The sequence below is a fragment of the Emys orbicularis genome, chromosome 7, assembly GCF_028017835.1.
Source record: "Emys orbicularis isolate rEmyOrb1 chromosome 7, rEmyOrb1.hap1, whole genome shotgun sequence".
Lineage (NCBI taxonomy): Eukaryota > Metazoa > Chordata > Testudines > Emydidae > Emys > Emys orbicularis.
Window position 1 is genome coordinate 108,837,778 of NC_088689.1, and position 22,966 is coordinate 108,860,743.

At 45.6% G+C, this 22,966-nt stretch overlaps 1 protein-coding gene across 1 annotated transcript in view; it reads left to right on the plus strand.

The window, feature by feature from the left end:
• The window catches only part of MGLL (monoglyceride lipase), an 87,445-nt gene that overhangs the window by 57,899 nt on the left and 6,580 nt on the right, over positions 1-22,966 (plus strand). The window contains exons 4-6 of the mRNA XM_065408124.1: positions 10,659-10,795; positions 12,882-12,992; positions 19,701-19,790. Of these exons, the coding sequence (XP_065264196.1) occupies positions 10,659-10,795; positions 12,882-12,992; positions 19,701-19,790 (338 nt within the window). The remainder of the gene's footprint in view (positions 1-10,658; positions 10,796-12,881; positions 12,993-19,700; positions 19,791-22,966) is intronic.

The following is a 22,966-nucleotide window of genomic DNA, read 5'->3' on the forward strand; positions in this document are numbered from 1 at the left end:
AAACTAAAGAGAAAACTAACAGTCGTTTGATAAAGAACAATCCTGCATCGGGGGGAAAGTGGGCTGGTATGGGCCAGTACGGCGTACCGGTAAGAAGCTGGTACGGGCCTGTACCCAGCCGATGTTACAGTGCTGCCGTGGCAGCGCTTTAACGTCATTGCCCCTTTTGCCCCCTCCCGGGCCACCGACAAAGGGGGCAAAAGGGGCAGCTGCCCCAGGGCCAACAATTTTAAAGGGCCTTGGGCTCCTGGCTACTGCGGCAGCGGCTGGAGCCCTGGGCCCTTTTAAATCACCACCGGAGCCCTGGGCGGCGCGGGCCAGGCAGCGCGGATGGGCTGGCTGGGGGAGGCTGACCCCCAGCCCTGCCCCTTCCGCCCGAGGCCCCGCCCCTTCCGGGGGCCCAGAGCTGACCCCCATACCGGTAAAAATTTAATATTACTTTCACCCCCTGTCCTGCATGGACAGGGAGCTGATCTGAAAGACCTAGTGGGATTTTTCCATCAATAATTTACATGATTCCAGGAAGATTGGAGCCTTCCTTCCCCCAGGAAGAGATCACTTTGTGACGTGGAGAAGAAACCAGGTTATAAAAAGCACCAGCGCATTGCCTAGTTCTCTTTACTCCTCTCTAAGTTTGAAATGAAAGCTGCTAGCACCTTTTATAAAAAGCCTTTCAAAGGACCTGGTCTCTCCAGCAAACTCTCCACATCTTGACCTTGATGAGGTTTAAACAGTCTTCACCAACCCTTTAATACATCTGTGAGCTGTGAAATAATGTGACAGAGGCCCTAGGACCTGGGAGAGGCGAAGAGCAGACGCTACCATGATATCCACTGTGGCTAATGCCCTGCTGATCTAATTTACTGTATTTAAAGGCCTGATTTTTCAGCCATGCTGAGAACTGCAGCTCCCATTGACTTCAAGGAGAAGGCATCATGCTATATGTTAATTATCCCCAGGCTGTCACCAGCAGGAGCGTCAGGTGAAGCACATACAGGGTGCCCAGAAAGCAAGTGTGAAAAATCACGACAGGGGATGGGGGGTAATTGGCGCCTATATAAGACAAAGCCCCAAATATCAGGACTGTCCCTATAAAATTGGTCACCCTAAGCACATAGCATGGTTATCATTGTGGGTGATGGGTTAGTTCCTTCAGTGGTGGCAGTGCAGGGCTGTGCAAGTTCCTTGAGCTCACTCATCAAGAAGTGTCAGAACATAAGAATGGCCATACTGGGTCAGACCAAAGGTCCATCTAGCCCAGTATCCTGTCTTCTGACAGTGGCCAATGCCAGGTACCCCAGAGGGAATGAACAGAACAGGTAATCATCAAGTGATCCATCCCTTGTCACTCATTCCCAGCAGGGCTGGCTCTAGGCACCAGCAAAACAAGCAGGTGCTTGGGGCAGCACATTTGCAGGGGGCAGCATTCGGGCCATCCTTTTTTTTTTTTTTTTTTTTTTTTTTTTAAACTCCCTTCCTTCCCTCTCACAACCCTGCAGAAGTGGAGCCAGAGAGCAGCTGGGGATCCAGCATGGGAGCTGAGAACCCACGGGACCCTGGGAGCTGTAGTTCCTTGCCTAGCTCCCTGCCTATAGAGCCAGCCCTGGGGCAGGGAAAGAACTACATTTCCCAGCAATCCCTTGGCAGCTATCAACAGGAAAGGGAGGGGAAGGGAGTGAGGTAGCTGAGCCATGCTGCAGCTTGCCGTGAGTCAAAAGGGGTGGCACTGTGAATGGGAAACAAGTGTGCCCAAGGAGTAGAAGGCTTTGCCCCAGATATCCCCTTCAGAAGACTTTCCCAGACTGGATTAGGGATACTGGTGTGACCTCACCTTGCAGCCCCCAAAGAAGGAATTGAGTGGACTAAATGGTCAGTGCCCCTCTCTATCCTAGCCTAGCAAGGGATCCCACTAGAACAGGGGTCGGCAACCTTTCAGAAGTGGTGTGCCGAGTCTTCATTTATTCACTCTAATTTAAGGTTTTGCGTGCCAGTAAAACATTTTAATGTTTTTGCAAGGTCTCTTTCTATAAGTCTATAATATATAACTAAACTATTGTTGTATATAAAGTAAATAAGGTTTTTAAAATGTTTAAGAAGCTTCATTTAAAATTAAATTAAAATGCAGAGCCCCCCGGACCGGTGGCCAGGACCCGGGCAGTGTGAGTGCCACTGAAAATCAGTCGTGTGCCACCTTCGGCACGCGTGCCATAGGTTGCCTACCCCTGCACTAGAATTTAAAATGAAAAGTAAGGGAGGGGAGGCTCTGGACCTGGGCAGCTTTAGATACAATACCAGGCACTTAGGAGGATTTCAACTTCTGAGCCATGGAAGCAGAAATTGACTTTTCCTTTCCAGATATAGCTAATATTCAGAAAGGGAATCTAGCACCTGCCTTCCAGATTTGAACACCTCAAAATTCAGGAGTGCTCAAGCTTAATTTGGGCAGCTGTTACTTCATTTCTCCCAAATCAAATATACTGATCCACTGTAACTTGCTGTAGAAAAAGTAGGATAAAATTGAGCAAGAAATGCTTCCCAGTGGTTTTTAGGACTGGAATTGCTATTTTCAACAGCCATTGCCTTTTTTTTTTTTTTTTTTAGTTTTATTTGTGTAAAAGGAAGACAGTGATATTGCATTGGCAAATTCCCCATAGAAAGAAAGAGTGGAACAAAAGAATAATAAAGGCACCTCAACTTTTCCTCATTTATGTAGGACAGTCTTATAATATGCATCCAGATATCCTCCAATCACACAAGCTGAAAATTGTTCCACTTTACTGTAGTTCTGTAACCATATGGGAACCAATCCTGTCTGTGTTCTGTGCACATCCAAAATTCCTGCTGAATGACCTGCCCTGGGAGCGAGTTACCAGTGACCTAGGGCTGGGGCGGCAGGAGGGTGCAGGTTGTGTGGGAGAGCCCAGGGCTGGGGCAGCAGGGGGTTGGGGAGAGGGCACTGGTGGGGGGGAAAAGGGGGAGCCCAGCCCTGGGGCGGCAGGGGGTGTGGGTGGGAGAACCCAGGGCTGGGGCAGCAGGGGAGTGCGGGGGGGGGGGGGAGCCCTGGGCTGGGTTGGGGGGCAGCCAAACATTTTTTTTGCTTGGGGCAGCAAAAACCCTATAGCCGGCCCTGATTCCCAGCTACTGGCAAACAAGCTAGGGACACCATCCCTGCCCATCCAGGCTAATAGCCGTCGATGCACCATTCACCCTGTATTAAAGTGTGTAAAGTTACACTGTGCATTTTTGCTGAGCACCTCTGCAAACTTGCCAATGGGTCAAGTCTCCGAAAGAGCATGAACTCATAGCAGCTTGAAGGGCTTTGCTGACTTCACCTTGCAGTCTTTTTTCAAGAGCAAGACTCCATCAAACCCAGGGTTGTGAGTTCAATCCTTGAGGGGGCCATTTAGGGAACTGGGGTAAAAATCTGTCTGGGGATTGGTCCTGCTTTGAGCAGGGGGTTGGACTAGATGACCTCCTGAGGTCCCTCCCAACCCTGATATTCTACGATTCTATGAAAAATCACATCAGGGAGCTGGGGGTCAAAGCAGGCAAGGCACTTGTAGGATGTAGGAGCAAGCAGAACTGCGCAAACAACACAGGCAGGATGAATATTTTAGCAAATCCTTGCTTATATGGTGGTAGCTCGCGCTCTCTCTCTCTCTCTCTCCATACCCCCAAATGCTCCCTCTTCCATCCCCCCACCCCCACCTTCCAGCAAGGCTAGTCAGCAGTTCCCCTTCTGGAAAGATGTGTAACAATGAAGGATCTACACTCCACATAATAGTTTAGGTTCCTGAAAGCTGTAATACTTTGGTCTAATTTTGGTTGTTGGCAGGGCTGTAACCAGGATGGGGCGAGCGGGACACAAAGCTGAAGGGGCAGAAAAAAACGGTAGGGGATGCAAATATGCTTGCTTGCCCCAGGTGCCAAAATGCCTAGTTATGGCTCTGGTTGTTGGGTTTAGTGTGCAGGTGCTGGTAGCCTGTGATATTCTAGGGTTACCATATTAAACAAATAAAAAAAGAGGACCCTCCACGGGGCCCTGGCCCCGCCCATTTCCCACCCCCAGCCCCGCCCCAACCCCGCCCTAACTCCGCCCCCTCCTCCCTCCCACTCCCAGCCATGCGAAAAGGGCTGCCCGAGCGCTACCGGCTTCACGGTTTGCCGGGCAGCCCCCAGACCCTGCGCCCCCGGCCGGCGCTTCCCCAGCGCAGCTGGAGCCCGGGAGGGGAAGCGCCCAGCCGGGGGCGCAGGGTCTGGAGGCTGCCCGGCAAACCGTGAAGCCGGTAGCGCTCGGGCTTCGGGCAGCCCCCATGCCTCCGGACCCTGCGCCCCCGGCCGGGCACTTCCCCGCCCGGGCTCAGGCGGCGCAGGGTCCGGAGGCATGGGGGCTGCCCGAAGCCCGTAGCGCTCGGCTCTTAAACAGAGCCGAAGAGTCAGGGGAGGAGCAGAGCCGCCGCGGCCGGAGGCTCTGCTCCTCCCCCTGACTCTTCGGCTCTGTTTAAGAGCCGAGCTGCCCGAGCGCTACCGGCTTCGGGCAGCCCCCATGCCTCCGGACCCTGCGCCGCCGGAGCCTGGGAGGGGAAGTGCCCGGCCGGCGGCTGGGGTCCGGAGGCAAGGGGGCTGCCTGAAGCCCATAGCGCTCGGCTCTTAAACAGAGCCGAAGAGTCAGGGGAGGAGCAGAGCCGCCGCGGGAGGGGAAGTGCCCAGCCGGCATTTTCCCGGACATGTTCGGCTTTTTGGCAATTCCCCCCGGACGGGGGTTTGATTGCCGAAAAGCCGGACATGTCCGGGAAAAACCGGACGTATGGTAACCCTAGATATTCAGGATGTTGGAGTAGATGACCTGGTGGTCTCTTCTGGCCTTAAACTCCATGGCTATGACTCTTGGCTGAAACTCATGTGCCCAAGGCCCCATTCAGACATGGTTGAGTTTGTCACCCACTCCTCTTGCTGTTTTGGTTTGGACTCTAAGGTATCATTATAATCTGAACAGACTAGGTTAGGGAACAGTCCTGCTCTGGCCATGGGGGAGGATAAAATGGCCTAATGCTTATTTTCCTTTTCTAATGTCAGTGGGCCAAATCCTGCAATCCTCCTTCAGTCCTTACTCAAGCAAAACACCACAACATTTTGCACGGGTGCTTTTGCTGGAGTAAAGAAGGCAGGATTAGACCCTCTCATTTTAGAAATAACAATTTAAAAAAAGAATAGTGGCCTGATTTATTTTAAAAAAAAACACAACATGCATGCAGCTGTACACTGAGTTTGTGCACTTAGTTACAGCCATTGCATTGTCATCTCTCTGGCTATTTGCATATGCAATAGTAGTGGTTGAGTGAGCAAATTAGACACACAATTGTGTAGGCATAATTTGGAAAATCAAGCCCGTGTTATAGAATTTATGTGGTGATTACGTCTCTTCCATTTTCAGCCCCTTCAGCTAAGCGTCTTGAAAGGCTTGTCATTAAAATGGCTGTCTGTCTCTGTACGTTAGACAAAAGTTCTGAGCAAGGTGACTTACTGGATCGTGTATTTTGGTATTTCTCACCTCAAAGACAAGCTGTCCAAATCACAGAGCTTTGGAGCTTGTGGCGTTTCTGCGACCCACTATTGTGCTCCTCGCTTTTGAGCATCACTTGCTTAGTTTCATCCTCCAGACATTTCACAGATGTAGCTTTTTTCTGCACCGACTTTTGTGAAACTGGCTTTTTGGAACCATTAGGCCAGATTCATCCCTTGTGTAACCCCATTGCAGATATTGGGGTTTCATCAGGGATGCATTTGGCCCCTTTACTCTCTCACAGACTCTTCCGAAGTCTGTAATTTTTGAAGGAAAAATATCAGCAGTCTTTACTGTATTGATGTTTGGTTGTGCCACCTCCTTTCATTTAGCTCAGAAGGTCTCAGCTCCCTGCCCTGAGCAGTTGTCAGTTGGGAGATTCTAACTTTTAATGGACTCATTACCGTTCAGAGCAGGTTTGGTTTCTCAGGGAGGAAAAGATAAAAGTGCAGTGACTGCTCTGTTAAAATAAAATGAAGGGGGGAAAAGAATGTCTTAGTGTGATCTACACTGACTCTCTCATTAACACTGCTGGATCGCCAATAATAGTATCAATGCCAAAAATAAAAATATATTAACAGGGGAAGGGGGAGTCTGTTCTCCCTTTATTACACATGCATCACTCCTGTCACAGACAGGGGAAAATCCCCCTAATCGGTTGTTTTATGAGATCTGAGAGAGGAATGCTTGTCTAATGGGTGAAAACAGGGGGAAGGGAATCAGGACTCCTGGGTTCTATTCTTAACTCTGCCATTAAATCACTGTGACAGCTTGCAGAATTCATTGAATCTCCCCATGCCTTTTCCTATCTGTAAAATTGGACATACTGACATGGCTTTTCCCCTCAGAGGTGTTATGAGAGTTCATTCCTAAACATTTGTGAAGTGCTGAGACGTCTTTGGATTTAAAGGTACCATTTCAGTGCAATGTGTTATGACTTTATATGCATCATTAAACAAAATGCCATGCATGCCACTAGATGTGTATGTAGAGGTGAAGATTCTCAGAGGCACAAATGGCAGTGGGGTGTCTAACTTCCTCTGAAAGTCAATGAGCCCTAGACATCTAACTGCCATTTGTGTAGCTGAAAAATCTCCCCATAATGAGCAGTGGCCAGTTAGGGCACGTCTACACTGCAGCGTTATAGCAGCACAGCTACAATACCGTAGCTTGCCACTGTAGCGTAGACACTTCCTACATCAATGGAAGGGGTTTTCTGTTGATGTGGTTAATCCATCTCTCCGAGAGGCAGCAGCTAGGTTGATTAAATCATTCTTCTGTCAACTGCATCTACGCCAGGGGAATCGGTCAACCTAAGGACGGCACTCAGCGCACAAAGTTTTTCACACTCCTGAGCGACATAGCTAGATCAATCTAGTTTTTAAGTATAGACCAGGCCTTAGACCAGGTCTATGCCAGAAAAGGTTTGCCAGTATGGCTATACCAATATATCTAGACCTGTGACCCTCTGAGCATAGACACAGCTTATACCAAAATAGTGCTTTTCTTAGTATAGCTTATGCCACTTCCCTGAGTGAAATATACTATACCAATGTAAGAGTGACTCACTGGCTGGCACGCCCCCCCTTGTGGCTGGGCACGCCATAGCAGGCTCTCCTACTGTAGAGCCCTCGGCAGACAACCAATCTGGCTCTGCTGTGGTGGGCTTTGTCTTGTGACTCGCCAGATCCCCAGCCAGTTGATTTTAGTCCCAGCCCTTCCAGGGTAACAGAGTCCTACAAAACAATAGTCCAGTGATCTTATGCCAGTCGGTCTTCGGCCTGACTTTGGGCTCTGTGGTCCTTACACCCCTTATATCAGGGCTTACATGCCACCTTCCTCACAGCTGGTAGGGAAACCCAGGCCCTCCTTGTCCTCTGGGTTCCTCTCCAAGGACCCTGTAGCAAACAGTGAACATCTGCTGCTTCAGACTCCTTGCTGCCTTCCTCAGCCTGTCTCAAGGTCTTTTTCCCCAGCCCCGACCTGGGCTCACTCATCCACAGACCTTCACCCCTCCCCAGGCTCTGCACAGTTCTTTGCAACTCCTGACCTGAACAGTGTCTTCCAGGGCTTTTGCCGTGGAGACCTGGCTCCTGTCTGCTTCTTCCAAGGCCCTCTGTGCACCTCTCTCTTTCCTCCTGAAATTCAACCTCTGGAGTCTTGTTCTTTTGTCAAAGCTCACCACAGGAGTTCACGTCACCCCCGTGGCTTCCCGGTATCTCTCTCAACCCTTTGCCAAAGCTCCCTTCTTGAGACAGGATCTCAAGGCCTACTCTGTCCCTCAGCCTCCTGATTCCCTTCTACTGCCCAGAAGACCTTCCTTTATTAGTGACCATGGCTCCTCTCAGATGGGACTAATTCAAGCACCCCCACTCTGCTACAGCTGGGCCTAATCTTTAATTGGGCCTGACCCATCCTCCAGGTGTAACTGAGTGCACTAACTGCTCTCTGGCTCCACTGAATTCTTTTTGTATCACTGGGGTATGTACGTCCCATTAGAATCAACAAAAGCATTTTTAAGCTGGCATAACAGCATCTACACTAGGACTTTTGCCAGTATAGAAATGTCATTAAAAAAAATAAGTCACACTCCAAACCAACATTACTATAATGGCAAAAATTTCTAGTGTACACCTGGCCTAAGTGTGGTAGCATGCACCATGTGCAAGGAACTTTCCAAACACAGAATAGAAGATTGTACGCTATTCATGGCAGGATCTATCATAAGAGAAAAAAATCAACTACATATAATAAAGAGGGGACCCTCTGAGGGTCTGAGCCTTCAAAAGCCACCAAGCAATTCAAGAAATTCAACTCTTAGTACTCTTAGTAATGCCAATGAAGTCAGTGGGGCTACAGTACCCACTTAAGTGCTTTCCTGACTCTGAGACCAGGGCAATAAGCACTAAAATCAATAGTGCGTTTGCAGGATCAGCCCACGTGTTGGCAACATGCTAGTATATTACAAATGACATGGTACAGTACATCACTGTGCCATTTGTAGAGACAGTAGCAAGCATTTAGCATATTTCTCCCAAAGTATCTTCCATACATCAGTGGACTGAAAACAGCTTTAAATGACCAATAAATATTAAAGTAAATGCAGAATTTAATCTTTTGTGGAAATGAAGCCATGTATAGAGTTAGTGATAAGATTTATTTTAAACTGATGATTTTAAGAAAGAATATGGAATGCGAGCAAGTGCCTTTCCCAACCTGCTCTACAAACACAGTCCACACACTGTGTGGAAGCCAAACTCACCCTCTGCCTGGTATTTGATTTCAAACACAGAAATTAATAAGATCATATAAAGTGTTGCTCACATCTTTTCCCTAGACTTGGCTACTCCCAGGATTCCTCCTTCTGGCTTGCTCAGCCCACACCTTAGATCCTCTCTTTCTAGAGAACCTCCTCTCCACCTCCCTAACATCCAGGGAGGTAAGAGACACCTGCATCACTGAGTCAGAAGGGCCCACTTAGCATTTCCCAGCAGGAGCAACACCTGCGAAGAGGGTGGGTGTTAGAGGCAGACATGGCCAGCCTGTAACATGGAACCAGTAATTTTTATTTCCCCCAAATCTCCTTAAATGACAAACTACTTTGAACAGAAACAGCAAGGCTCTTTTTTGGGAAAAAATAATTATATTCATTATATATATCACACAATGTGTGTGGTTATGATAATCATCATATATACGCTGTTGTTTCCACAGTGTGGTATACGTTTCTAACCTTGGCATGCTAATAAATGGACTTTGTACAGTGCTTATGGATGTCACTAATCCCTCCCCTACTAAAGATACCATTGTTTCCATAGTAACTAGTGTACTTCAAAGAGGAAAAAAGGCAGAGGAGACTAAAAATTGATCAAAAACAAGACAAATGCTGTGTGTAGCATAAACAGACTGTCTGGGTGGGAGGCTGGGGGTTTGTGTTACCACTTGTTTAGGAGGAGAGCCTTGTTTACCCTCCCCACGCTTGTGGCCCTACAGTAAGCTGACATTTGAACTCAGCTCTCCATCGATGAAGGCTAGTGCACTAACCCATTGCCCCCAAACAGCAGAAGGAGAGGACAAGGCAGGTCTCTCCAAATATAAAAACTGTTTCTGGAACAGACGTGGCAAAATCAAAGACCAGAGTCCCAAGAGCCCCAGAATTCGGGAAAGTTTGTACACAAGTCTGAATTTTGCAGGAGACCTGCTATGCCTATAATAGTCTAATCCAGCGGTTCTCAAACTGTGGGTCGCGACCCCAAAGTGGGTCACAAGTTCGTTTTAATGGGCCTCCAGGGCCATCATTAGACTCCGTGCTGCCCGGGGCTGAAGCCGAAGCCCAATCAACTTAGCTTCGTGTAGCCCCTTGTGGTTTGCGGCCCCAGGAAATTGCCCTGCTTACCGCCCCCTAATGCCAGCCCTGATTCTCGACTCTAGAATCTAGAGTAACACAGGGGACTGGGGTCACGTAGTAATTTTTGTTGTCAGAAGTTGATCACAGTGCAATGACGTTTGAGAACCACTGGTCTAATCCAATATCTAAAATTATCTGTCTCTCTATGTGTATATACTGCACCCCTCACCATGGCATCTGAGTGGCTGCATCTTAACGTCCACAAATTCTGGGCAACTTTGGATCAGGATCAAACTCTGAACTTGGCATCTGCCTTCTGTCTCTATAATAGGCCAATCCAAACTCCCAGAACTGAACAGCCCCTGAACTTGAGAGTAGTCAGAGACTAGATCTGAACTCTGTTAGTCAGGCCTATCTCTAGTGATGGGGAGCCAATGCGTATGTGAAGAATTAACAACGCTCTTAGACAAGACCTAGGCAGCCATAAGCTTGCTTTTCTGTCCTGTGTGTTGTACTGCGTATTTCTACAGGACATTGAAGTTATCCATTATGAGGTATTGGGGAAGGAAGCTGAGTGGGACCGGATTTATGCAATACGCAGTGTGTGTGGGAACTAGAACATTGCTCACCTACTTACCTGTCTATCGCATTTCTGATGCACCCATATCTGGAGTATCTAGGTGCCAAGTAAAATGTTAATATTGTTCTGTGTGATGTAGAAGCAATGTTTTCCTTTCCCCCATACAGTTGGCCATGGGCAGAGCGAAGGTGACCGCATGGTCGTGTCAGATTTCCATGTTTTCATCAGAGACAGCTTGCAGCACATTGAACTCATGAAGAAGGATCACCCAGACATCCCAGTTTTCATTCTGGGGCATTCCATGGTAAGCATGCTACACCGTACACCTTAATAGTCATCATTACATCTGCCACAGCATTATGGATCCCATTCTGGAGGATGGGAATCACACAACCTACTATAAGAAAAGCAAATTAAGAAACAGAAGAACCTCAGAATTACAAACACCAGAGTTACGAAATGACCTGGCAACCACACACCTCATTTGGAACCGGAAATACGCAATCAGCCAGCAGTAGAGACAAAAAAGCTCCCAAGTACAGTACTGTATTAAATGTAAACTATTTAAAAAATAAAGGGAAAGTTTGTTTCTGTGCTTGATTCGTTTAAATTAAGATGGTTAACAGTAGCATTTTTCTTCCACAGAGTAAAGTTTCAAAGCTGTATTAAGTCAATGTTTAGTTGTAAACTTTTGAAAAAACAACCAACACATTTTGTTCAGCATTATGAATATTTCAGAGTTATGAACCACCTCCGTTCCTGAGGTGTTCATAACACTAAGGTTCTACTGTACAAGCTTCCCCTCACTGCCTCACCCCTAGAGGGAACTTCAGTCTCTGTGACCCATTCAGTCCTTGGCCTTTCTGTTGAGATCAGGATGCTAATTAGTGCCATTTACAACAATGGGCTAATTCATGATGCACATCCCTACCAGCCCACTAGGAACCGGACTGAGTTCCTACATTCCTCATGGGGGGGCACTGAACAACTGGCAGATAGTAACTTCTTTCATTCACCAACAACCAGGTTTGTATTTGAACCCGTAACCAGGAGGTAATACACTCTGTGGCCTTGTGAGTGGATTGGGAATAAAACATGGCGACACACTGTAGCCTCATTCAGTTACACAACTGTACTGGACAGTGTTTCAAGGATTAGGGATGAAAAACAAAAGAAGGATTGGTTTTGTGAGCAGATTTTAAGTGGGATTCTGACACCACAGGCCAAATCCCGTGGATTCAGTCAGGCAATATTCCTATTGGTGTCACAGTGATTGTCCCTGCGTACAAAAAATGAATAAGCACTTCAGGATTTAACCCCATGTTCCAATAAACAAGAATTCTGATCTAAAGCACATGGCATGCTTTTAAGAGTTCACTGTGCTCTAAGCCTCTGTAACAAGGAGCTAATTTCCAAGTACCAAGCCAAATAAGGTCATTGAGATTCTTTTTGCTGCTGCTCCATTTAAACAAGCCAGTGGTTCTTCAGCAGCATGTAAGTTCACCAAGCATTTTCCTTAACAACTAATCCTCTGTGATCTTTACTGAGCAAGCGAGCCAAGCACCCCAGTTCCTACAATTCTCACACAGTTTTTGCAATCCTGCCAACACTTGGCTTGAAACTACATGGGAATGCGCCTCTGTTTAACTTGCAGCCCATGAGTAGGTTGTTGATTGTAGAGCTCTGTAACTGTTTGCTCTGGGGGGAAAAAATGAGGAAAGAGACATTTGCAAGAGGATAATTTTGGGCCTACAGTAATTATCCAAACTTCTATGGTTTCCATTCCCAGGTGACAATACTTTGTTACCCATGGATACCAGTATAACTCGGAAATACTGGGTAAAACTACTGCCTGCTTTTTCGCTATCTTTGTGTCCCATTCCTGCTCATCTCCACCCCTTCTGTCATGCAGCCACCTCTCTGCTCCAGTCCCCCAAGTCCCCACTTCTCTTCCTTCATGTCTCATGTGAAATTTATATTACTTCCAAGAGACCTTTAATTTTTAGTCCTCCCCACAGAGGCTTGTTCAAGCCCTGAACCTGCAAACTGTATGCACATGAATAATCCAGTAAATTCCTGGGACTGCTCATGTGCATATAGTTAAGCACATGCATAAGGGTTTGCAGTACTGAAGCCTAGCTCAACAAAATATCCTACCTCCACTCTCCAAAAGCCTCCCCCTCCCAAAAAACAACCAAATCTACCCCTTTGCTTCTAGTTATTCCATCTTTTGCTTGCACAAAGTGTCTAGCTAATTAGAAGCTCCCTGGAGCAGAGAACTTTGTTTTGTACCTGCCAGGAAAGTGCCCGGCACATCACCATGCTGTACAAATAGTGAAGTATGATCATCTGTATTAGTGCTCAGGCTGCCTCTCGCTTTTGTATTGCAGGGAGGAGCCATCTCCATCCTAACTGCCTGCGAGAGACCAAACGAGTTTTCAGGCCTGGTGTTAATTTCTCCTTTAGTTGTAGCAAGCCCAGAGGTAGCGACGCCTATCAAGGTAATAGCAATGGATGTAAAATACACACACACACACACACAGATCCGGCCATCACTTTCTTCCTCCATCAGCCCCTGTTTCTAAGCAAATGCTACTTATTCAAAAAGGAGAATGAATTGTGGCCTCTGGTTCAGAAAGTTGTTTTTTTAATTAGTCAAATCGGAAAAGGGAAGAGTGATTTAAAAATCTAGATGGTTAAATTCTTCCTGCGCTGGAGCGGGAGGAGAGTCTGTGATGAGAACAGAGCATGCAAAGGCAAATGACTGGAGGCCCAATCCTGCCAGGCACTGTGTACCCTCAGCACCCAGTGAAGTCAGCGAGAAAGGAGGGCTCTGGGCTCCCCATAGGACACACAGCACCTTGCACAGTAAAGCTCTAAAACTCTAGATGGAAACAAAGAAAAACAATCAGGTAATTTGTCTGCTCTTCTCCTCAGGAACGGCTGAAAGTCGGTAGCTTTAACAGTGGTGCTTATAGCCCCTTGAGCTGTTATTACTTGTAGTGCCCGAACCTGCTCCCTGGTGACAAAGCAAGGGCCATCACGCTCATCCTCTTGGGGCAAGAAGAGTTTGACATGGCCTAGGTAAATAATGATCAGAGGGAACATAAGAGGGGCCCAGATCCCCCAGACACTGCTGCCGTAGAACAGAGCTTAACCAGCCACAAGCATGTTAGAAGAGGGGTACAGAACAGTACTGCACCCGGGACAGCACCTGGAGGCATTCTGGCTGTGGAGGACAGAGTCAGGCAGAACAGCTCAAGGGGTGCTGGGGGAGCACATGCAGGAGTGGCAGCCACTATGCACTTTAAAAAAATGCAGCCTGTGTTATCCCCGTGTGCCCTATGACTCCCTCAACAGAGAATGAAAGCACCCGGCTACTCATTGCACAAATGCACTTTCCTCCCTTCTTGCTCACCTAGGTAAGAGCAGCCAGAATTTGGCCCTGTGTTTTCAAGCATGTGCAGGATGTAAACAGCAAGAAGGCAAGGGATTATTTCTGGTGGCACGAGGAGATGGAACCAGGGAGAATCATATAGAAGTATGGAAAGAGAAATGTAAGATGAATAATAGAAAGCATGTCCCTAGTAAGCCCTGGAATCTGTTTGCGTCCGAAGGAGGCTGCATTGCATGAAACATTTATACCTGGGTGGAATAAACCCCTAGAAAATGTTCTGTAAGAAACAATCCCGCACTGGCCTCCCAGGAGAGGTTTAGATGGGACCCAATGAGATTTTTCCATCTCTAATTTGTATGACCTGTGTTACAATTCTCCATTCCACTTGGCCTTTACTGACCAGGGCCATTCACTTTTCTTTGTGGCTGGATGTCAGCTGGTCCCAATAAACTTACAACTTCTCTGATCACTCAGGCCTTATTTTCACACAATAAAATTTCACTGGTTTGCTTAACTTTAACTAAATCTGTTTTAAACATGATGTAGTTGAACTGGGGTAAAACCCAGTGTAGATACTCTTATTTTGGCTTAAGAGTGGTTTGTTTCAGTTTAACTTAAACCTGTTCCTAATCAATTTAAGATAAATCAATATAAGACACGTATATATTGGTTTAGGTGTTCCCGCAAAGCCTTTTGCACCAGGTTAACAAAATCAGTTTTAAATCACACTTCTAGTTAAAAACCCATACGGACTGGTGTGTAGCAAGCCCTCAGACTCAAAACACTTTTTTCCATCTCAATCTGGGATCTCTCTCTTACAGACTGGGGTGGAGAAGGGTAAGATTGAATGGTTTGCCATGCCTGAATGGATGTACTGTTCACTTCTCTTTTGTCCCAGACCAAAACTGCCTGATTACCATCTTCTCCATTTTATTGAGTCTGGCCTGCCAACCACTCCCTAAATAATCCATATTGCATCACCTGCTGCTTCAAACCCGTTGGGAGATAAAATCTTCAGCTATCAAATGTGGCTAGGGTGTTTAACAACACAGTATTTTTAATGAAAAGCCCATTGTGTTATAGACCATCACCATGGCCCTCACAAAATCAATGATGCCACATTGGAACCTTTTGACCCTAGAAGCTCAGGTTTATAACGTGAAAGATTATTTTTCCAGTGGCAATGACCTTGGCTCTTAGAATTGTTGAGCTATAAGCTGTATTGACTGATGCCCCCTGCACTAAATTTACAAGGGTAATGTGGCTTTTCACATATATCTGAAATTCCTTATGAGGACGGTGTCCGAGTACCTCCTTATCACTGTCAGTCAGTCATTTTGACCCTAAGATTAGTTATATCTGTGCATGAGTAATATTTGTATATATGCGCACACAGAGGATGTGTGTGTGTGCACATGCACAAACATACATACACTCACGGCCTGATTCTTCTCTCATGCAGTTGTAAATGAGGAGTAACTCCACTAAAGTCAGGGAGCTGCACCAGTGTAAAACTGGAGGTACGTGAGATCAGAACCAGGCCCATTCTAGTTCTGTGCTGGTTTGTTGCTATTGACTCAAGTTGGCGAGGGTTCCGGAAATGTGTGAAAGCTTTGAGAACATGTCCAGAGCATGTACCATCCTCAGGACGGGATGCAGAGATAAAGTTTCTTGACACCTTAAATCACTGCTTCTTGGGCCTGGTCTACACTGGGGGGGGAATCGATCTAAGATACGCAACTTCAGCTACGAGAATAGCGTAGCTGAAGTCGACGTATCTTAGATCGACTTAGATTGACTTACTTCGCGTCCTCGTGGTGCGGGATCGACGGCCGCCGTTCCCCCGTCGACTCCGCTTCCACCTCTCGCCCTGGTGGAGTTCCAGAGTTGACGGGGAGTGCGTTCAGGGATCGATGTATCGCACCTAGACGAGACGCGATACATCGATCCCCGATAGATCGATCACTACCCACTGATCCGGTGGGTAGTGTAGACGTACCCTTGGAGCAGCTAGTCCTGGAACCCACAAGAGGAGAGGCAATTCTTGTTTTAGTCCTAAGTGGAGCACAGGATCAGGTCCAAGAGGTGAATATAGCTGGACCGCTTGGTAATAGTGACCATAATATAATAAAATTTAACATCCCTGTGGCGGGGAAAACACAACAGCGGCCCAACACCGTAGCATTTAATTTCAGAAACGGGAACTACACAAAAATGAGGAGGTTAATTACACAGAAATTAAAAGGTACAGCACCAAAAGTAAAATCCCTACAAGCTGCATGGAAACTTTTTAAAGACACCATAATAGAGGCTCAACTTAAATGTATACCCCAAATAAAAAACATCGTCAGAGAACCAAAAAAGAGCCACTGTGGCTAAACAACAACGTAAAAGAAGCAGTGAGAGGCAAAAAAATATCCTTTAAAAAGTGGAAGTTAAATCCTAGTGAGGAAAATAGAAAGGAGCATAAACTCTGGCAAATGAAGTGTAAAAATATAATTAGGAAGGCCAAAAAAGAATTTGAAGAACAGCTAGCCAAAGACTCAAAAAGTAATAGCAAAATAGTACATCAGAAGCAGGAAGCCTGCTAAACAACCAGTGGGGCCACGGGACGATCGAGATGATAAAGGAGCATTCAAGGACAATAAGGTCGTTGCAGAGAAATTAAATTAATTCTTTGCATCGGTCTTCATGGTTGAGGATGTGAAGGAGATTCCCAAACCTGAGCCATTCTTGTTAGGTGACAAATCTGAGGAACTGTCCCAGATTGAGGTGTCATTAGAGGAGGTTTTGGAACAAACTGATAAACGAAACAGTAATAAGTCACCAGGACCAGATAGTATTCACCCAAGAGTTCTGAAGGAACTCAAATGTGAAATTACAGGACTACTAACTGTAGTCTGTAACCTATCATTTAAATCAGCTTCTGTACCAAATGAGTGGAGGATAGCTAATGTGACACCAATTTTTAAAAAGGGCTCCAGAGGTAACCCCAGCAATTACAGGCCGGTAAGCCTGACTTCAGTACCAGGCAAATTGGTTGAAACTATAGTAAAGAACAAAATTTTCAGACATAGATTAACATAATTTGTTGGGGAATAGTCAACATGGTTTTGGAAATCATGTCTCACCAATCTACTAGAATTCTTTGAGGGGGTCAACAAGCATGTGGACAAGGGGGAGTCCAGTGGATATAGTGTATTTAGATTTTCAGAAAGCCTTTGACAAGGTCCCTCGCCAAAGGCTTTTAAGCAAAGTAAACAGTCATGGGATAAGAAGGAAGGTTCTCTCATGGATTGGTAACTGGTTAAAAGATAGGAAACAAAGGGTAGGAATAAATGGTCAGTTTTCAGAATAGAGAGAGGTAAATAGTGGTTTGCCCCAGGGATCTGTACTGGGCCCAGTCCTATTTAACATATTCTTAAATGATCTGGGAAAAGGGGTAAACAGTGAGGTGGCAAAATTTGCAGATGATACAAAACTACTCAAGATAGTTAAGTCTTAGGCAGGCTGTGAAGAGCTACAAAAGAATCAAAACTGTGTGACTGGGCAACAAAATGGCAGAGGAAATTCAGTGTTGCTAAATGGAAAGTAGTGCACAGTGGAAAACATAATCCCAACTATACATATAAAATGATGGGGCCTAAATTAGCTGTTACCACTCAAGAAAGAGATCTTGGAATAATTGTGGATAGTTCTCTGAAAACATCCACTCAATGTGCAGCGACAGTCAAAAAAGCGAACAGAATGTTGGGAATCATTAAGAAAGGGATAGATAATAAGACAGAAAATATCATATTGCCTCTATATAAAACCATTGTACGCCCACATCTTGAATACTGCATGCAGATGTGGTCGCCCCATCTCAAAAAAGATATACAGTATTAGAATTGGAAAAAGTTCAGAAAAGGGCAACAAAAATGATTAGGGGTCTGGAACGGTTACCATATGAGGGGAGATTAATAAGACAGGGACTTTTCAGCTTGGAAAAGAGATTACTAAGGGAAGATATGATAGAGGTCTGTAAAATCATGACTGGTGTAGAGAAAGTAAATAAGGAAGTGTTATTTACTCCTTCTCATAACACAAGAACTAGGAGCCACCAAATGAAATTAATAGGCAGCAGGTTTAAGACTAACAAAAGGAAGTATTTTTTCACACAATGCACAGTCAACCTGTGGTACTCCTTGCCAGAGGATGTTGTGAAGATCAAGACTATAACAGGGTTCAAAAAAGAACTGGATAAATTCATGGAGGATAGGTCCATCAATGGCTATTAGCCAGCATGGGCAGGGATGGTGTCCCTAGCCTCTGTTTGCCAGAAGCTGGGCATGGGCAACAGGGGAGGGATCATTTGGTGATTGCCTGTTCTGTTCATTCCCTCTGGGGCACCTGGCATTGGGCACTGTCGGAAGACAGGATACTGGGCTAGATGGACCTTTGGTCTGACCCAGTATGGCCGTTCTTATGTTCTAAAGATTAGGTAACCACAAGTATGTGGAGCCATGACAACAAAAAGTGAGCCTCATTAGAGTAGCATGTGCTCACATGTGGGAAAATTCAGATTTACTCTCTCTTTGCAAGACTCCCATCATGAGGGTATAAATAAATACACACACACACAGCAAATAACAATGATTCTTAAATTAAAGAAGGCCAGAGGAAATTTGCTCCATCCCTAGGTAGGAATCTTATCTGAAGTTATGAGCTTGTATTTATACCCATGGTGACAAATTCATTCCTGGTGCAACTTCATTGACCTCAGTGAAGATGAATTTGGCTCATGGGGTTGGAGTACCAATGGGGTATTCAGAGTACAAGGTGAAAGTTACATGATTTACATATCCCCCTAGGAATGGGGTTTCCTTGATATTTACTATGAGCCTTCACTGCTTCCTACTCTTGGAGAACTCTAATTTCAGCCTGGTAATTTTCCTTTGCATAGTATCTTTGATACAAGAGTATCAGACAGTCCTATGTAATGGATTACAGTCTATGCTTTCAAACACAAGCAGAGTATGCAGATTACAAATTAATCTTGCAGGTAGTATCTGTGGATACAGTAAGACAGTACAAAGGCCAATTACACATTGTCATCTTTTCTAAGCGGTGACCACTTAATTAGAAGGCAGTTATCAAAGATCAGAGAAGAATCTTGCATTGGGCGTGGGGATTGAGGAATGTTACTGAAATAAAGGATATCCTTTCTCATGCTAGTGCCTTCAAGCTCAGGCTGCTGAACGCTTTTGTGTTTGATTCCCAGGAGACAAGCGAGCAATAGATTTCCTTAGTCAATGCATACACATTTTACTGTTGTTTATTTGCAGGCTCCCTGGAGAATGTGCTTAGCAAAGAGAGTCCAGCCTAGGCAAGTACTGTAAAGTGCACAGAATATCACTTAAGTGCTGCAGCCTGAAATCAGAACTGAGCGATGGTAGGAAGGGGCAGCAGCAACAGCGATACCGCCAGCTCCATAAAACAATGGCCCTTAGCAGGCTCTTAAGCCAGGCCTTTCCCACTCTGACTTGATCTCTCATCTGCAAGGGGAAGAAATGCAGAGTGTAGCGTCAGGGCAGTTATGAATATTTCATAGTCTTGTGCCCATTCTTGTAAATGATGCCGATGGATATCCAAATTCTTTGGTTTTGTGACAGTTTTGTAACTATAGGGCCAGATCCCTAGCTTGTGTCAAATCAGGACACTCTATTGACTTCATGGTGCTATGTTATGCCAGTTTATGCTAGCTAAGGCTTTGGCTCACATATTTCTTCTCCTTGCTGCCCAGTTAATTTATTTCATTCATTTCCCACAGGTTTTTGCAGCTAAAGTGCTCAACTTTGTTCTACCAAATCTGACGCTGGGAGCTATAGACCCAAATGTGGTTTCCCGGAACAAAAAGGAGGTGAGGATGTTAATATCATTTTAAGTCACTGCGGGCCCTCTGTAATGGTGTAAACACCTCGAGCCAAATTCTCTGCTAGTGGAAATGGGTGAAATGCCCTTACAGTCAATATCTGTGCCCAACAGAAAATTTGGCTTATAAGCTGACTAGTCCAGTCTGGAACCATTCAGTCACCAGTTCAGTGCACGCTGCATCCATGTCCTGTTCTGGGAAGGAGATCTAAGATCTGGGCTGTGTGATGGTCACTATGGCAAAAAAAATGGGACCCATAATTCACCACCAAGCAGCTCCAATGGGGCAGCAGCGATAGAAGCTGTAGTTTAGGCAGGGCTCAGATACTTTGAAGACCATATTGTCTAAATCTGCTTTTCACACAAATACAGTAGCAAAGACGCTTGAGTCTCATCTACACTTACTATTATTTGTATAGTACTGAGATAGTGGCTAGGAACTCCAGTCATAGAGCAGGACCCCATGGTGCTAGGTGCTGTACAAAGATGGTCCCCGCCCCATCGTTTAACCACTGTAACTAACTAATTAGAGCTTCTACCATTGTGAATTGTAGGCCCCCATTTTTGCCAGTCTAGACAAGGCTTGTGGGACCAGGCTGCTGTGTGGAAAAACAACACCCCTTCTCCTGCTTATAGACAGCCTGGTTCGGCAATACTGGTAAAACCAGATGTCTTGACAACTGCTGCAGCAGCACAACTAAAAAGGCTCCCACATCTTTCAGTACAAAACAGCCACATGTAGGCTTAGGTTTGTATTTGCACTGCTGAGGAGGAAAAAAAGTGAATGAAACAGCTGTGTCTGGGAAGGGATCACAAATCAGGATTTTAGTTTTATTTCTAAGATCAACTGGAATGACAGAAGATGGCACCCAAGGGTCTCTAAAAAGCAGGAGCGCTTTGTAAGTGTACTGAATGCTTACTTCTGTGGCAGCCCACGTGCCCCCGAGGCGTGCTGTAATTTTTCAATGTCTCTGACTGGCTAGATGAGCTGGATTCTTATTTTAAATAGATGCTAATGCATTCCCCAGCTGTGGGTGGCTAGGCGGGTCCCTGTCCATGCTGACATCAGAATGCAGGCTGACTAGATAAGGAGCAAAGAGGGTGTTAATACATATTTAAAGTACAGTACACTTAACTTTTGTTTGCACATTCAACTTGCCAAATTGCCCTTTAGGTAAATTGGAAGGAAGACTGGTCTTGTGGATAAACCACATGGACGCCTGGGTTCTGTACCTGGCTCTGACACAGATTTTCTGGTCAAGTGACTTATTCTTTCCGTGCCTCAGTTTCCTTGTCCCGTAAAAGGGGATTAATACTTCACGGGGTTAAAAACATCACAATTGAAAAGCCCTTTGAGATTTTTCAGCTAGAGAAGAGAGAATTAGATAGGGCAAATGCAGCGATTCCATAATACTGGACACAGTATAAGAACCAACATAGAAAGCATTAGTATACATCCACTTTGTAATGTATATGTCCTCAAATATTTTGGTAAGCCTTATCATAACAAAAATGTACAAAACATACTTAGATAAATAAATAAATAAATAAATAAATAAATACGGTCAGATTCCATTATTATAGGAACACCATCATACTCGCTAGTGTTCCATCATATGGAAGGTGTTACCAATAATTCTCTGTGTAAGTAATAACAGAGGAGAGAAAAGGTACAATAAAATCATATGAAGGAAGAATTATATTCCTAGGTTGTAAAGGATAAGTGATACCAGGTTTAGAAAGTAAAAGGTCTATCAAAGCCACACCCTATATATTAGGAGACAGTGTGCCTTGGCTGTTACAGCAGGGACTCCTGGGTTTCCCTGCCTGGTTCTGCCACTGACTTATTATGTAACTACTTAAACTCACTGTGCCAAAGTGTATCCATCTGTTAAATGGTTGTAAAAATACCTACCTTGAAGGGGTTTGTCCTCAGATGGAAGATGCTAAGAACATGCTAAATATTGTTACAGCATGCTTAGTATTGTGCAAGATGGAAAGGAAAGATGCAGCCCCTGCCCAGAAGAAGAGCTTACAGTCTAAATAGATGGGCAACACCAAATGCACCAGGAGACCTGGTGGATGGTTCTATCTTGAAGAGAATCTTTTAAAAAAAAGAGTTGGCAGTTGTGATGGATTCTACAGACCCCACTCCTAGCCAGGGCTGGAAAGGATCAATGGACTGAACCGGATCCAAATATTTAGACCAGATCCACTATGCAGACACTGTCCAAGGTATCTATCCTGGAAAGCAGGGCCCTGCTAGCTGTAACTAAGAACGAAGGAAGAACAGGAAACAGAGGAAGGAGGCAGAGGTGACCCAGGGTTTCCTAAACAGAGAATGCAGACATGAGAGTAGGAGAAGGCACAAAGGAAGAGATGAGTCAGGATTCGCTGGCAGAGCGAAGGTGGACAAGGGGGGAGTGTTAAGAAACAAGAGCAGAGATTGAGGTGGACAGAGTGATGTGGAGCCTGGAAGGTCACCCCAGTTTCTCTTATCCCTCCCTACAACTAATACTCAGCACACCCAGCGTTCTAGAGAACATTTCTTTAAACCTCATCCCCTACCCCATTACAAGTTGCCCTGCTGCACAGCGGAAGGGTTTCCCTTTTTCTCTACCTTCTTTTGAAGGCTCAAGATAAAGCCTTCTCCCTTTTTTCCTCCTCCTTTCACCAAGACTTGCCCTGTGCAGTGCGTTCGCCCCATGCACAGATCATTAACTTTCCGATAAGGATTGTTTTTCATTAGCTGTTTTTATCCCTCTCACAATGTCGATCATTCTCAAAGATCCCCCCACCCCCCATCTACACAAAAGATTTGTCTGCTGTTCAGTAGCTAAAAATTCCTTGTTTGGGGGGGGGGAGAAAAAGAAGAAAGAAACCCATTAGGCCATCTCTTGGCATTTATGGCACTACACGGGGGCGGGGAAGGGGGCAGCTCATATGAATTAATCTACATTATTTTACTCCATGGGAAGGCAACGTCTGTCAATCCAGCCACCCACCCCTCTTGATTTTTTTCCCGGAGTCCTTCATCTGTTGCTTTCAGTAAAAAAACAAAACCCCTCAAAGCTGTGTTGCCTTAGTGCAGTGCTGTGACACAGCTCCAAACAAATAACTCCCAGATTAGGCGGAAGCCAGTTGCTAAGTAGCCAGAGGAACCCT